The 13,826-nt window shown below is 41.5% G+C and overlaps 2 protein-coding genes across 2 annotated transcripts; one reads left to right on the top strand and one right to left on the bottom strand.

The window, feature by feature from the left end:
* Positions 1-5,258: 5,258 nt before the first annotated feature.
* On the top strand, positions 5,259-6,523 carry LOC122049004 (zingipain-1-like). The gene is made up of 2 exons (XM_042610506.1): positions 5,259-5,753; positions 5,835-6,523. Exons 1-2 carry the CDS (start codon positions 5,330-5,332, stop codon positions 6,416-6,418), a joined length of 1,008 nt encoding a protein of 335 aa, XP_042466440.1. The 5' UTR covers positions 5,259-5,329; the 3' UTR covers positions 6,419-6,523.
* Positions 6,524-6,616: 93 nt separating this feature from the next.
* LOC122048166 (stigma-specific STIG1-like protein 1) lies at positions 6,617-6,970 on the bottom strand. The gene has a single exon (XM_042609762.1). It carries the CDS (start codon positions 6,968-6,970, stop codon positions 6,617-6,619), a length of 354 nt encoding a protein of 117 aa, XP_042465696.1.
* Positions 6,971-13,826: the final 6,856 nt, after the last annotated feature.

The raw sequence follows: 13,826 nt of genomic DNA, 5'->3' as shown, positions 1-13,826 counted from the left end.
AACCTAGTGAAAGCTACTATCTTCTGATAGTTAGTTAGTACCTAATTGGTTAGACAGCTGGTTAGAGTTAAGTATCAATTTCAGGGGGAGAAATAAAACTACTTTAGTTTTCCAAATTGAATTTTAAACTTAATTTTGAAAATCAAAGTTTAAAAACAACTTGTTTAAAATTGTGAAATTCTTTTACCTCACAAACTTTTTTCCTAATTTTTGTAAACTGACCTTTTCAATCCTTAAAACTTGAGTTTGACAATTTTTGTAACTTTACCTTGAAAACTGGTACTGAATCTAATCCTTAAAACTTGAGTTTGACAATTTAATTTCAAAGCTAAATTTTACAAACTAAGCTTCTCAAAATCATTTTCTTTGATTTTGAAAATTGAATCTTTTACAAACTTAGTGTTGAAAAATAAATCAGTTTTGAAAAATATATTTTCTCAAACTTGTTTTGGAAATTTGGTTTGAAACATTAGACCTTATACACTTATGAATGCAAATTAGACAATCTACACTTAGCAATTTTTTCAAAAGCAAAAAAAAAAAAACAAATGCGTTAAACAAGTTTTTTAAAAACTCCCCCAAAGTCAAATTGATTTTTCTTGGATTTAAAGAGTGTACTTTTATCCTTGAATTTTGAACCAAACTCAGTTACTTTTCATGATTAGGTAACTTAAACACTATGCTTATTTACCCTTGTTCTTTTTTGATGAATGCCAAAGGGGGAGAAGGGTTAGGTGGTTAAGTTAGCTAAACCAATTTGAAAACTCAAACTAACTTTAAAACCACACAAATGCATGTTGTTTCGTACATATGCTTTCACTAACTTAACCAGGTTGTCATTCCATCAAAAAGGGGGAGATTGTTGGTGCGGGTAGCACTAACGGTCTAACCCAAGTTTTGATGAATGACAAATGGGTTAAGTTAGTTGTGTTGTTGTCTGACACTTTTATCAAGTGTGCAGGAAAAGTCCAGCTAGGTCGACGGGCTGACCGGATAGCTGGCGAGAAGTCCAAGCGGGTCGACGGGCTGACCGGACGCTTGGCGAGAAGTCCAGCTAGGTCGACGGGCTGACCGGATAGCTGGCGAGAAGTCCAAGCGGGTCGACGGGCTGACCGGACGCTTGGCAAGAAGTCCAGACGGGTCGACGGGCTGACCGGACGTCTGGCAGGTAAGTGAGGTAAGTCACTGGAGGGGAGTGACTGCGAGGACGCGTTCCCGGGAAGGGAACATTAGGCGTCGATCCGGCTTAGATCCATTTCGGATATCTAAGTCGAGATCGTGACTAGATTCCGGTCTCGGAAAGACGGAATCTAAGTCATACTCTGGATGCTAATTTTTATTACTTAGCGTATCTGTAAAAATGTGCTAACAAACTGTGCTGCAGGGTTTATTTGCCTCGGACTAACACTGTTTTGCAGGTAGGGAACAGTGAGGGTCCGGGCGCCCGGAATGGCTCCGGGCGCCCGGAAGGGATCCGGGCGCCCGGAGGCAAGTTTTATCCCGTGACGACGTTGACACTTGGAGCATGCTGGTTGGGAGTGTTCGTCACATTCGAGCGCCGGAAGGATCCAGCGCCGGAGCATATAAAAGAAGCCCCAGGCAGGAACTTCAATATACAAGTCTGCTGAGAACTCTGAGTCCAATCACTCTGCTGCTCTGCGCTCCAACAACGTTCACAAAGCTCCGACGACTCACTCCGGCTCTTTTTTTTAATTCATTGTTTGTCGGTTAGCTTTGTTTTCTTTCTTTTTCATTAGCAATATTTGTACGTAAATTGTAATTATCCGAATTGCTAGTTAATTGCCCAACGAAAGTACTCAAGGAGTACGGCCTTCGAGTAGGAGTCGTCACAGGCTCCGAACGAAGTAAAAATCAACAGTGTCATCTCTTTATTTCTTTACTTTTCCGCTGCGTTTTAACTCGAGATTTTCGAATCGATATTCACCCCGCCTCTATCGAATCTAACGGTCTTACACGCTGGTCCTAGACCAGTAATAATACTCCGGTCCGAGACCGGTGGCGATGGCGTTGGTCCGAGACTAGTAATAATACTCCTGTCCGAGACCGGTGGCGATGGCGCTAGTCCTAGACCAGTAATAATACTCCGGTCTGAGACCGGTGGCGATGGCGCTGGTCCGAGACCAGTAATAATACTCCGGTCCAAGACCGGTGGCGATGGTGCTGGTCCTAGACCAGTAATGATACTCCGGTCCGAGACCGGTGGCGATAACTTAACCCCGAACGGGGGAGATAAGAATCCAATAAGCTAGTCTGAGACCAGTGACTATCGCTCAACCTCGAACGAGGGAGATATGAAATCCAATAAGCTGGTCTGAGACCAGTGACAATCGCTCAACCCCGAACGGGGGAAATATGAAATCCAATAAGCTGGTCTGAGACCAGTGAAAACCACTCAACCCCGAACGGGGAAGGATAAGCTTTGAAGCTAGTAAAAGCGAAGCATGTAGCAGCATGAGGAAATAAATCTTATGTCATACCTGACAGCGGTGTGGTGCCAACCGACTATGGATCTGTCTCGATCCCTCAACTCCCAAATACCCGTGGAGCGTGGGGAGAAGATGATAATATGAGCCCCGACCGTCAAAGAGAATGAAACCCATGGTAATATAGGGGAGCAGATTTCATAAAAGTAGAGGTAAGCAGAGTACCGTGGTTGAAGGAAGCAGAGCGGTGAAGGGTGCAGGGCCCGTAGCAGTAAAAGGATGCAGAGCCTCATGGCGAAGGGTGCAGAGCCTGTAACAGTAAAAGGATGCAGGGCCTCGTGGCGAAGGGTGCAGAGCCTGATCGGGAAGCCATGCCAACCGGCTAAGGGTTTGTCTCGGTCCCTTAACTCCCGAATACCCGTGGAGTCAGGGAAAAAACATAACGGAAAAACTAATCTGTCAGCTAGCTGAAGCTCCACTCGATCCCTCGACTCCCGAATACCGGTGGAGTGAGGATAGAAAATAATATGTGCATCGAGATCCTCCGGGATTATGATAATAGCAGAGAACCTCCCGACGTAGTCCATCTTCACGTTCCAGAACAGGCTGTTGTGTTCCCACAGACGGCGCCAAATTTGATCCTGTCCGAAAGCTGAGTCGGACGAAGGCTAGTCGCGACGGCCTGGTTGTTGACGGAAAGTCGTGGGTGATTCGGCTCCCACGAGCGGCTGACGAGGCTGCAGGATCCTGCACACACTCATACGATCTCCCTCCTCACGTTAGAGACCAGAACCCAGGGAAAAAGTCCCCGGATCAGGCCCTCCGACGCTCAAGTCAGGTCCTTTTTCGCCAGAAAAAACAGAGAGCCCAAAAAATGACTGAAAATGAAAAGTTGTGGAAAAAGTGACCAGAGAGCGTACCCGCGTACGAGGAATCCCCTCCTTTTTATACACCCGCCTCGCTTCCAGAACCTGCCCCCCTCCGACAACGTTAGACGCTGGGCTTTGTCGTATATCCCGTACACCTGTCGTGCTGCTATTGGTCGTGAAGGCATCTTCTTGTTTAGGAACCTCCGCCTTTACACATGAGTTTTGTCTTGTAGCGAAGGACATCTGTCAGGCTACTATTGGTCATGAGGGCATCTTTTCGTTTAGGAACCTCCGCCTTCGCACATCTCACTGGTATGTAATGATTACCCTTGACGGACAATTGTGATCCTTCGACTCCTACACAGCTTAATTAGCTCATCCTATTTATCGCGGTCTGCATCTACCTCACACCCCTCGACCAGATCTAGCCTCTAAGCGTTACTTGTCAGTCGGGCTAACCCTGAATAGCCCTGTCGATCACGGTCTGTACTATGTACCCTGTATTTCCTGGCGCTCGACCATAAGCCTGTAGATCGAGCTGTCTTTACACAGCTCTGCTGCTTCCGACCTGTGATTTGTGACTTGCACTTCCGGGCCTTCGAATCGCAGGCCTGTAGATCGAGCTACCTCTACCCAACTCTGCAGATTCCGATCTGGGATTTGTGACTTGCACTTCCGGGCCTTCGAATCGCAGGCCTGTAGATCGAGCTGCCTCTACCCAGCTCTGCCGATTCCGATCTGTGATTTGTGACTTGCACTTCCGGGCCTTCGAATCGCAGGCCTGTAGATCGAGCTGCCTCTACCCCAGCTCTGCCGATCCCGACCTGTGCCCGGTGTTCCGCCTGTCGTCTCCCTTTGTCTTTCAACTACTTTGCCCCCTTGATCGACAAGTCTGCCTGACCCTACCCCATATGCTTGCGTCTGACTGCCTAGTCAGCTTGACTATTGACTGCCGAGTCACCTTGACTATTGACTGCCAAGTACTCTTGACTTTTGACCGCTATATGGCCTTGACCCTTCTCATCCTTTCTTCTTGGGCTCCTCCATTGCCAACCTCATCAATAATAATAATAGGTGCTCATGCGGTGCTCACGGGTGGATGTCTAAGGTAATATTCTCCTATGTTACTTGTATTGAAATTTTTATCTCAAGTAATGGTTGAAGTATCTCAAGTTTAACAAATGAACGAAATCAAGTAAATAAAGGTTTATTTATTAAGTTCACTCGACCGTTTAATCTAAATAGGAGACTAACAGGGAATCAGGTTTTTATATAATCCTTTATCTACAAATTAGCATTTTATTTATTTATTTATTTATTATATTTTTATATTAAACCACTTATCCAAGCTTTTCAGCCGGATTAGTAGGTGGACGATCTTATCTTTGTTCACCCATTAGGTACATCCAGAAGTGTGAGCGACTTGATAATCAACAGTCAGGCATTCTCAAAACACAGTGGCGATTTAAATTAGTATTAATTAGAGTAAAAGATGAAATTATTCATCTCAAATGACTTAGTATCATCAGTTTCATAATAAAATATAAATAAATAAATTATAAAAAATATTTTATCTTAATATAATGATCCTTTAGATTGAAGAGATCAACACCCAATATAATATTTTACATCTACTGAAATTTAATCTAAAATCTATTGAAATAAATAGCCATGTAAATATGGACTGAGCCAACTACAAATTAGCACTTCGAACACTCTATTGAATCACAGAATGAGCTGAATATCGATTATTCGGTTCTTCTGGGAGAGTACGCCCATGCTCGGCCTGTAACCTCGAAGGAGCCGCAAGCTGACTGATCATGCTGCTCTGGATCCTCCTGTGCTTGACCACTAACAAACATCTGGGACGATGCTTCCCATGAACAACATATATATATAGCCAAAACATTAATGTATATATACTCCCTCAAATCCAGAGATTTTGATCATCGAACTCCATCGATCAAATTATATCGATCGCAATCCAATTTGCTGTCGATCGATCGGCAGCAGCTCATGTCGCCACCGATTAACCTTGCGATGTTCCTCTCCGTCGTCGTCTGGGTCTGCCTGCCGGCGCCAGGTACCGGAGGGAGTCCCTCGTCGGACACGTTCGAGAAGTGGATGGCTGACCACGGCCGCACATATAGAGACGAAGCCGAGAAAGTTTACCGGCGCGAGGTGTTCGCCAGGAACTCGGAGTACGTGACTGCCTTCCGTCGAGCCAAAGGGCAACGGCGCAGTTACACCGTCGGCCTCAACCGCTTTGCCGACCACACCAAAGAAGAATTCCTCGCGACTTACACCGGCGGAAACCCTCCGTCAGTCGCCTCGGTTCCGGTGCCGGCCCCGTTCAAGTATGCAAACACGACTGCCCCCTCCAGCATCGATTGGCGTGACAGAGGAGCAGTGACCCCGATCAAGGACCAAGGCAATTGTGGTACGTAAACGTTAATTCGAAATCAGAACGAGTTTGCTTGATCGAGCTAGTAATTAATTCTTTTGATTTCTCGATGTGTAGGTTCGTGTTGGGCATTCTCTGCCGTAGCATCGATCGAAAGCATCAACCAGATTGCCAAGGGGGAACTGATATCTTTGTCAGAGCAAGAACTCGTCGCCTGCGACAAGAACGACTCAGGGTGCGACGGCGGACTGCATTACCAGGCCTTTTCCTTCGTCGTCGCCAACGGAGGCATCACCACCGAAGCGAACTATCCTTACCAGCCAAATCAGAATATTGCTTGTGACTCGAGCAAATTAGCAGACAACGCAGTCTCCCTGACGAGCTACAGCCTCGTGCCGAGCAATAGCGAGGAGTCGCTCATGAAGGCCGTGGCAAACCAGCCGGTTTCCGTGTCGATCGACGCGAGCGAGTTCATGCTGTACGCCGGTGGGATCTTCGACGGGCCTTGCGAGGCCAATCTCAATCACGAAGTCACACTCGTCGGCTATGGAACCGATGGAAACGGGACCAAGTATTGGATAGCCAAGAACTCGTGGGGCACGGGGTGGGGTGATCAGGGTTACATATTACTCGAGAAGGATGTCGATCGAAAGGAAGGGCTCTGTGGTCTCGCCATTAGAGCTTCCTTTCCCATCATCTAGCTACCCAATATGTCTCAACAATGGAAGATTGATATATCATATGTGCTTTCCTCTGTTTTAATTGCTCGCTGAAAAATAATAACAACGGACTGTGATTTTAGATTAGATCTTCATTTACAAAGCTGAATCGAACAAATTGCAAAATGATCAAAATATTGCAGGGTTCTACACAATATTGACAGAAAACTGGTCGTCGATCTACGACGCGTCACTGCACATCCCGTAGCTGCGTAAACTGCCCTTCTTGCACCCCCTCTTGCACCCGCCACAGTTCTTGCCGTCGTACATGACGCTGACGCACCTTCCGCCGCAGCACGCTTCGCCGTACCGGCATTTCCTTCCGCACTCCCTGCAGTTCTGGCGGTCACTCGCCACCTCCAAGCAATGCTTCCGGCAGCAGTCCGACCCGGGGCCGCCCGCCGCCTGGCACACCCTCGGAAACTGTCGCACGTCATGGAACTCCTCGATCGGACCGTGTTGAGCCAACAGACGGCTCACTCCCCTCGGCACCGGAGAAACGGCCGGGAGAGCGAGCAATAAGATGATGGCCATGGCGTATGCCTCGGCAATCTTGTTCATTTGGAATCAACTGGAGGGAGAGACGTATCGATGTTAATGGGAAAGGAAAGAGAGGTGGCGATGAGGTATTTTTTGAGATGGATGGCAAAATACATTCTTACATATAAAAGAATTTATTATTGTTTAAATTAATTTAATTTTTTTTAAAAAAATTTATCTCTAGTTTATGATATGGCTGTTTACTGTAATAAAATGTTTCATAATTTTGTCACAATTAAAAATATTTTTTCAAAATTCTTTATAAATGGTAAAAGTTTAAATTTTTAAAATTTAAAGTTCATGATTTTTTTTTTTTTTTTTTGAATGATTGTCACTATGTTTTTATCTCTTAAACTATGTTCATATTATACCCTTATTTTTAATATGATCAAAGGGGAGACTTAGAAGTTAAGTCTAGGGGAGGATACATCTTTATTTTTATATTTTTTTTAATTGTAAAATTTATATATATTACCTTATTGTTATTTGTTTTTTGTTTACCCTAATTTAACTTGGATTGCTCACATAAAAAGGAGGAAATTGTAAGTACTATTGGATCGAGACCGCGCTCGAAAAGGGGCTGAATAACGCTCGTGACTTTTACTTGTATCATATTCGGAAAACGTTCGAGTTAGAGCAGCGGAAATGATAAACGAAATAAGCACAAACACAGAAAGACACCAAGGGTTTACTTGGTTTGGAGTCTAGGGCGACTCATACTCCAAGGCCCGTGATCGTTGATCACTTTCGGTGGGCAACAACTATAATGGCGCAAAAATGGTTACAAGTGTGTATTACAATAAGTGCAAATAAAAAGTTATACCGACAACACAAATTAGGAATCTTGAAGCTCCGGGTCATCGGTGACTTGTAGCAGCACTTCAGGGTGTCTCTTGAGCAACGAACAATGGCTAGATCACTTGTATATAGTTATTTTAAGGCTGTTGTTCGAGCCCCCTTATATAGCCTGCTTGAGGCGCCTCAAACCCCATTCAAGGCGCCTCCAAGTTGCCGAGCCAGCCGCGTGGATCAGCACTGAAATCTTCTCCTCTTATCCTGCTTAAGGCGCTTCCAAGCCCTTATCCGAGGCACCTCCAGCTCCTCTTCGCAGCTAACTTCTGCTTTGCACCCGAGGCGCCTCCAAGCTCCATGGAGGCGCCTCGGACACTGTTCATCCGAGTCTTAGTTTGTTCCTTTTGTACCTGCAAGATAGTTAGTCCTAACACAACAACATACCCTGCAAGACAAAGTTAGACCATGTATAAACATGATAAATCAAGTGATCAACAGTCATCGAACTGTCCAGGTCTGACTTCGGATTTTCGTCCGGAAACCCTAAGTCGACCCGACGCCTACTGTTCCTCTGCGGGGAACGCATCCTCACCTACTCCCCTCAGGAGAGATTATCGGATGCCAGTTCGGTCCTCCAGATCGACTGGACTTTCTACCTAGGGTTACCACTCCTTAGGACCTAGGGTTACCGCCCCCTACAGTTTTTCTCCACCTAGGGTTACCACCCCCTAGGACATAAGGTTACCCCCCCTTAGGATTTTCCTTCACCTAGGGTTACCACCCCCTAGGACCTAAGGTTGCCGCCCCTTAGGGTTTTCCTCTACCTAGGGTTACCACCCTCTAGGACCTAGGATTACTGCCCCCTAGGGTTTTCCTTCACCTAGGGTTACCACCCCCTAGGATTTTCACCTGCTTAACCGCAGTTAGGACTTTCCTGAGACTTCATTTAAGCACGTTAGATAACAAGGAATATTAACTTTGAATCCCTTTGCTATTATCAAAACTTGGGTTTGATCGTCGGATACTTCCCGCACCAACAATCTCCCCCTTTTTGATTATGACAATCAAAATTCAAAGTTAAGTAAAAAGACAATAAAAAAAAGAAAAGTATGACAAGACAAGTATGAATTTAGCACACGCATAGATAAGCACATACACATACAAAGCTCCCCTTAAATAGAAGCTTATAAAAACTCCCCCTTTTTTTCTTTGAATTTTCCAAATTTTTGAATTTTCTTTGAATTGCCTTCCTTATACTCTCCCTCTTTGGTATACATCAAAGTAAAAGGAGGAGTAAGAGTGATTAATGACCTTAGTTTGTTTTTAACTTTTTCAGATATGTTTAGAACAAGAAAGATTTTCTAAAACAGAGAGATGAAGAAAATATTCTAGCCAAGTGAAAAATTATTTTGACTCTGAAAGGGAACTTAGCTAACAAAATAATTAGCTTAAAATTTTAGCGAAACTTGAAAAGCTTTTTGGAGAAAAAGATACTTAGCTTAAATCAAAAGGCTTTTGTGAAAAAGCTTTAATGTAAATATTTAGCAATATTTGTTAAGCTTTTGTGAAAGCACTTAGATTTGTCAACTTAAAATTCTTAATCAATTTTGAAATTCTGAAACACACTTTAACAAAAGTGGAAATGTTTTGAAAGATACTTAGCTTAAGTATGAAAGTGTTAACTAAAATTTTAAGTCGTTTTGAAAAACACTTGGGTAAGTTTGAAAAGCTTTTTGAGAAATATTTAGTTAAATTTTAAAACTTTTGAAAAATACTTAACTGAATTTTGAAAATTTTAACTAAGGCCCTTTTCACTCTCGAAATAAGAAGATCTATTCTTTTTAAAAAAATCCTACAGTCCAAGCATGAGTAATTTGAAAATTAAAATTAATCATTTAATTCCTAGGGCCAAATGTCTAACCATTTAGCTACTAGCTGGTTACCTAGAGGGTAACAGCTTTCACTTGGTTAGTCAAGTTATGTCAATGATCCAGTTAGATTTGACTAGGGCTAGATGACTTAACTTGATTAATGTAATATTGGTTTAATGCCGAGACTCATGTCGATGCACAGACATAAGCATTCTGAAGTCCAGGCAGTACCCTATGCATCTCACGCTGTTCTAAGTTTTTCGAACATAAACAAGTTATGCCTAGTGTGCTTGTGAGATGCTCTGGCTGAAACTAGGGGAACATGATATCTAAAGGTAAACCCTAGGCTAAGCCCAAATTTTAAAAATCTAACAATAACTGGGATTTTAAAGACATATTTCCTAGAATTTTTAAAAGAAACTAAGCAAAAGTCTAATTTATGCATAACTAAGCAACTTAAATATAACAAAAACTAGTAAGCAGAAAAATAAGTTGAGTAACTAAATTAACTAGGCAATGATAGAATTGTAGATGGAAGTGTTTGTGTCCAAAGTCCAAAGCATAAAAAGATAACATCAATGAGTAGGATCATCAGCTGGAGGGTCATCAGCTGGAGGTGGTGCAAGAGGCTGCTCGGGTGCAGACTATCCCTGATGAAGAGAGGAAAAGTCGGAGGCTATCTCTGTGCGAAGCATGCGAAATTCATCCAGGATAAGTCGTCGTGTCTGTGCGGAGTGAATCTTGAGACGTGTAAGTCGGTCCTCGACCGATAAGGAGGTGGATGGACGTGTCGAGGTCGAGGGCCCTGCCGAAGTGGAGGGCTACCCATGAATATCCTCGGCTGTAAACTCTAACCAGTCCTCTCCCTCGGTTGGAGCAAAGAAGGCAACAAACTCGTCGTCTGCCTCGGGCTCTATCGGAGCAATGGCTGGTTGTGGTCTACCTTTCCAAGCTAGGATCCTCTCATCGATGATGTCAATGCGGGCTAATATGAGATTACACTGCCCTAATACATCATAATGTCCCAGAGGGACAACTGTCCCCTGGGTGGTATCAATCCCAAGGGTCAAAAAAATAGATGTCAAGATGTGACAGTAGGGCATGTGGATCTCAAGGGACGTGACTAGACTGGATGCATGAACGATGTTATGAAACATATGTAATGCTATATTGATGTCTAAGCGCTGGCATAATGCATACAGGAAAAAGGAATGTGAAGGTCGCATCTTCAGGACATCCCGAGATGTGATCGACAAAATTCATGCTGTCAAGACTCTGTACATAACATAGTCCTGAATCCTAAGGAAGAGTGACCTGAACTCAGTCAGGATCTCTGGTCTCTTCTCCCCAAAGAAATACATGTAGATGGTGTCTAATGTGATGTGGGAATAGGGGTCAGCAAATGGCAAATCCCTAGCCGGGTAACACAAAAAGGGGCATGCGGATGATCTAAGGTCTAGACTAGTGCAAATCAAAGAAGGGGTAAACTGGATATCCTGTCCACCTACTCTGGAGGAGTAGGTCAGGTCGTCAACCTTCTCGAGGTTATTGAAGAACTGAGCACATAGGTCCTGATTTATTGCAAGGCTGCAATAAACCAGTTTACTAAGCTGATAGTGCTCTATCATCTAGACTGTAGGCTGACAAAACTGAGCAAAAAATGACCTACTCAAGTACCTAGGTTTAATAGGGGTAAACTTATGTCTGGTGAACTCAATCCTATGCAGCTCTGAGGGGAACCTAGGATCGATGGAAGGTATGCTAACGGGAGCAGGATTAATGTTTCGGCGTTTCCTATTTTGATTCAAGCAATTCATACAACAAAGTAATGGACAAAAGTAATATGTGCAAACAATAGATAAGTTAAGGTTATACCTATGAGGCATCCTGAGGTTTTAACGGAGGTCGAAGGTAGAAAATGGGGGTCGAAGGCGCCTTGGATCGTCGATTTTCAGCGAGAAATGGCTTGCAGCGAACTCTCTGTTCGCTGCATATGTTGGCATTGAGGGCGCCTTCAAGCTCTTTGAAGGTGCCTTCAATGTTACGTTTAGGGTGCCTCGGACTCGGTCCAAGGCGCCTTAGTGGATTTCGGCGGGAATTTTTTTCGCTGATTTTGGAGGGCGCCTCTATAATAGCAGAGGCGCCTTCGTTCAGTCCCTTTAGAAAAAAAATTTTTAAAAGATTTTTAAATCAATTTAAAAAGATTTTTTAAAAAAAATTAAATCAGTTTTAAAAGGATTTTAAAAATATTTTAAAAATATTTTTAAATCAGTTTTAAAAGGATTTTTAAATAAGTTTTTAAAGGATTTTTAAAATAAGTTTTTAAAAGTTTTTTTAAGATAAGTTTCTTTTAAAGATTTTAAAATCAATTTTTAAAGATTTTAAAAAGATTTCTAAGTCAGTTTTAAAAGGATTTAAAAAAAAAAATTAAAAGGATTTTTAAAATAAGTTTTTTAAAAGATTTTAAAATAAGTTTTTTTTAAAAGATTTTTAAATAAGTTTTTAAAAGAATTTTTAAATAAGTTTAAAAGGATTTTTAAAATAAGTTTTTTAAAGATTTTTAAATAAGTTTTTAAAATAGGTTTTTAAAAGGATTTTTAAAATAAGTTTTTAAAAGTTTTTAAAATCAGTTTTAAAAGATTTTTAAATAAGTTTTTAAAATGATTTTTAAAATAAGTTTTTAAAAGGATTTTTAAAATAGGTTTTTAAAAGGATTTTTAAATAAGTTTTTAAAAGGCTTTTTTAAAATAAGTTTTTAAAAGATTTTTTAAATAAGTTTTTAAAAGGTTTTTTTTTAAATAAAGTTTTTAAAAGGTTTTTAAAATAAGTTTTTAAAAGGATTTTTAAATAAGTTTTTAAAAGGTTTTTAAAAATAAGTTTTTAAAAGGTTTTTTAAATAAGTTTTAAAAGGATTTTTAAATAAGATTTTTAAATAATTTAATTAGATTTTAATTATTTAATTTTTTTATTCTTAGTCATCTCACCCGATCTAAATTTTAAATCAAGGAATGCTATAATTTTGTGAGATGAATTGGGTTTAATTACAGGGTTTGGTTTAATTTTGTGTTAGATTCAGGTTTAGCTTTGGGCTTAGCAAATAGACATTCTCTGAATAAACTTTTGGGCTATGGTGAGTCACTTGGACATCATTAAAGTAGTCATGCCTTCGAGGTTTTCCAAATAGTCCTATCCACTGAACTTAATATAAAACCTTGGTCTAACTGGCTAGGATCCATAAAGGGTAGCTTCGATTAGTTCTACTTAGCCAAATGCACCAGGTCGAAGCCATATTTTCCTAGACATGCATAGACTAAACTTCTCTAACGTACTATCATCCAAAATTTCACCAGTACCATAGGTCAAGTTAAACTTGTTCCCTTTCTAATTAGTCCTAATTACCCTGCCGGGTAGCTTGGTTTGGGTTACTCTACCGGGTAGGTTAGTTTTGAAGGTGTCAGCTATTCTGGAGCCTCCTCCTACATTATTGATAATTTTATTTAATTTTATAAATTAGATTTGAGTTATATTCCTTTAATGGTTTATCTTTTTATTTGGATATTTTTCCTATTTGCTCCCCCTGGATCATAGCCTCGATTTGGTCTATCAAGGTAATGTACTTGATCCTTGGGAACCTAATATTGACCAAGTCCAACTTGATTTGTCAGGTTGGACTTGGGTACCCATGTTTGGACTATCTTACTATTTGATCTATTAATAAGCGATAAATATGAACGAAATTTCTTTTTAGCTTTAAATCCTAGTCCGGATCGATTGTATACGACTTTTTATTTTCCAAGAATCAAGTCAAGATTCTTGGAATCTAGTGTAAACCGTTCCAATGCAGTCTTTAAATTTTTTTATTTGAATTTTTAGGCTGGAATTCTCTTCCTCAAGCTTTTGGACTTGAGTTGAGGTTCCAGTCTGAACAGATTCAGTCAAAGATTTGGTATTAGTCGCTTCTTTAAGGGATGTTACTTCTTTTAGAAGCGACTTGATCCGAACATTGGACTTAACTACTTTATGCATTAAATAATTAATTAAATTATAAAGACGATTCGTACTTACAGAGAGGTTTGGCCCTTCGGAAACGGATCTGTGGCCTCTCTCGGACTCAACTTCCGATTTGTCCTTGCTTCTAGATTCGTTGGTGTAGTCTCGGGTTGTCAATGCGAGAAAGCTTGCCTGCT

This window comes from Zingiber officinale, chromosome 2B, assembly GCF_018446385.1.
Source record: "Zingiber officinale cultivar Zhangliang chromosome 2B, Zo_v1.1, whole genome shotgun sequence".
NCBI lineage: Eukaryota > Viridiplantae > Streptophyta > Magnoliopsida > Zingiberales > Zingiberaceae > Zingiber > Zingiber officinale.
Note: the sequence above shows the minus strand (reverse complement) of the source record. Positions and strands in the feature narration are given on the sequence as shown.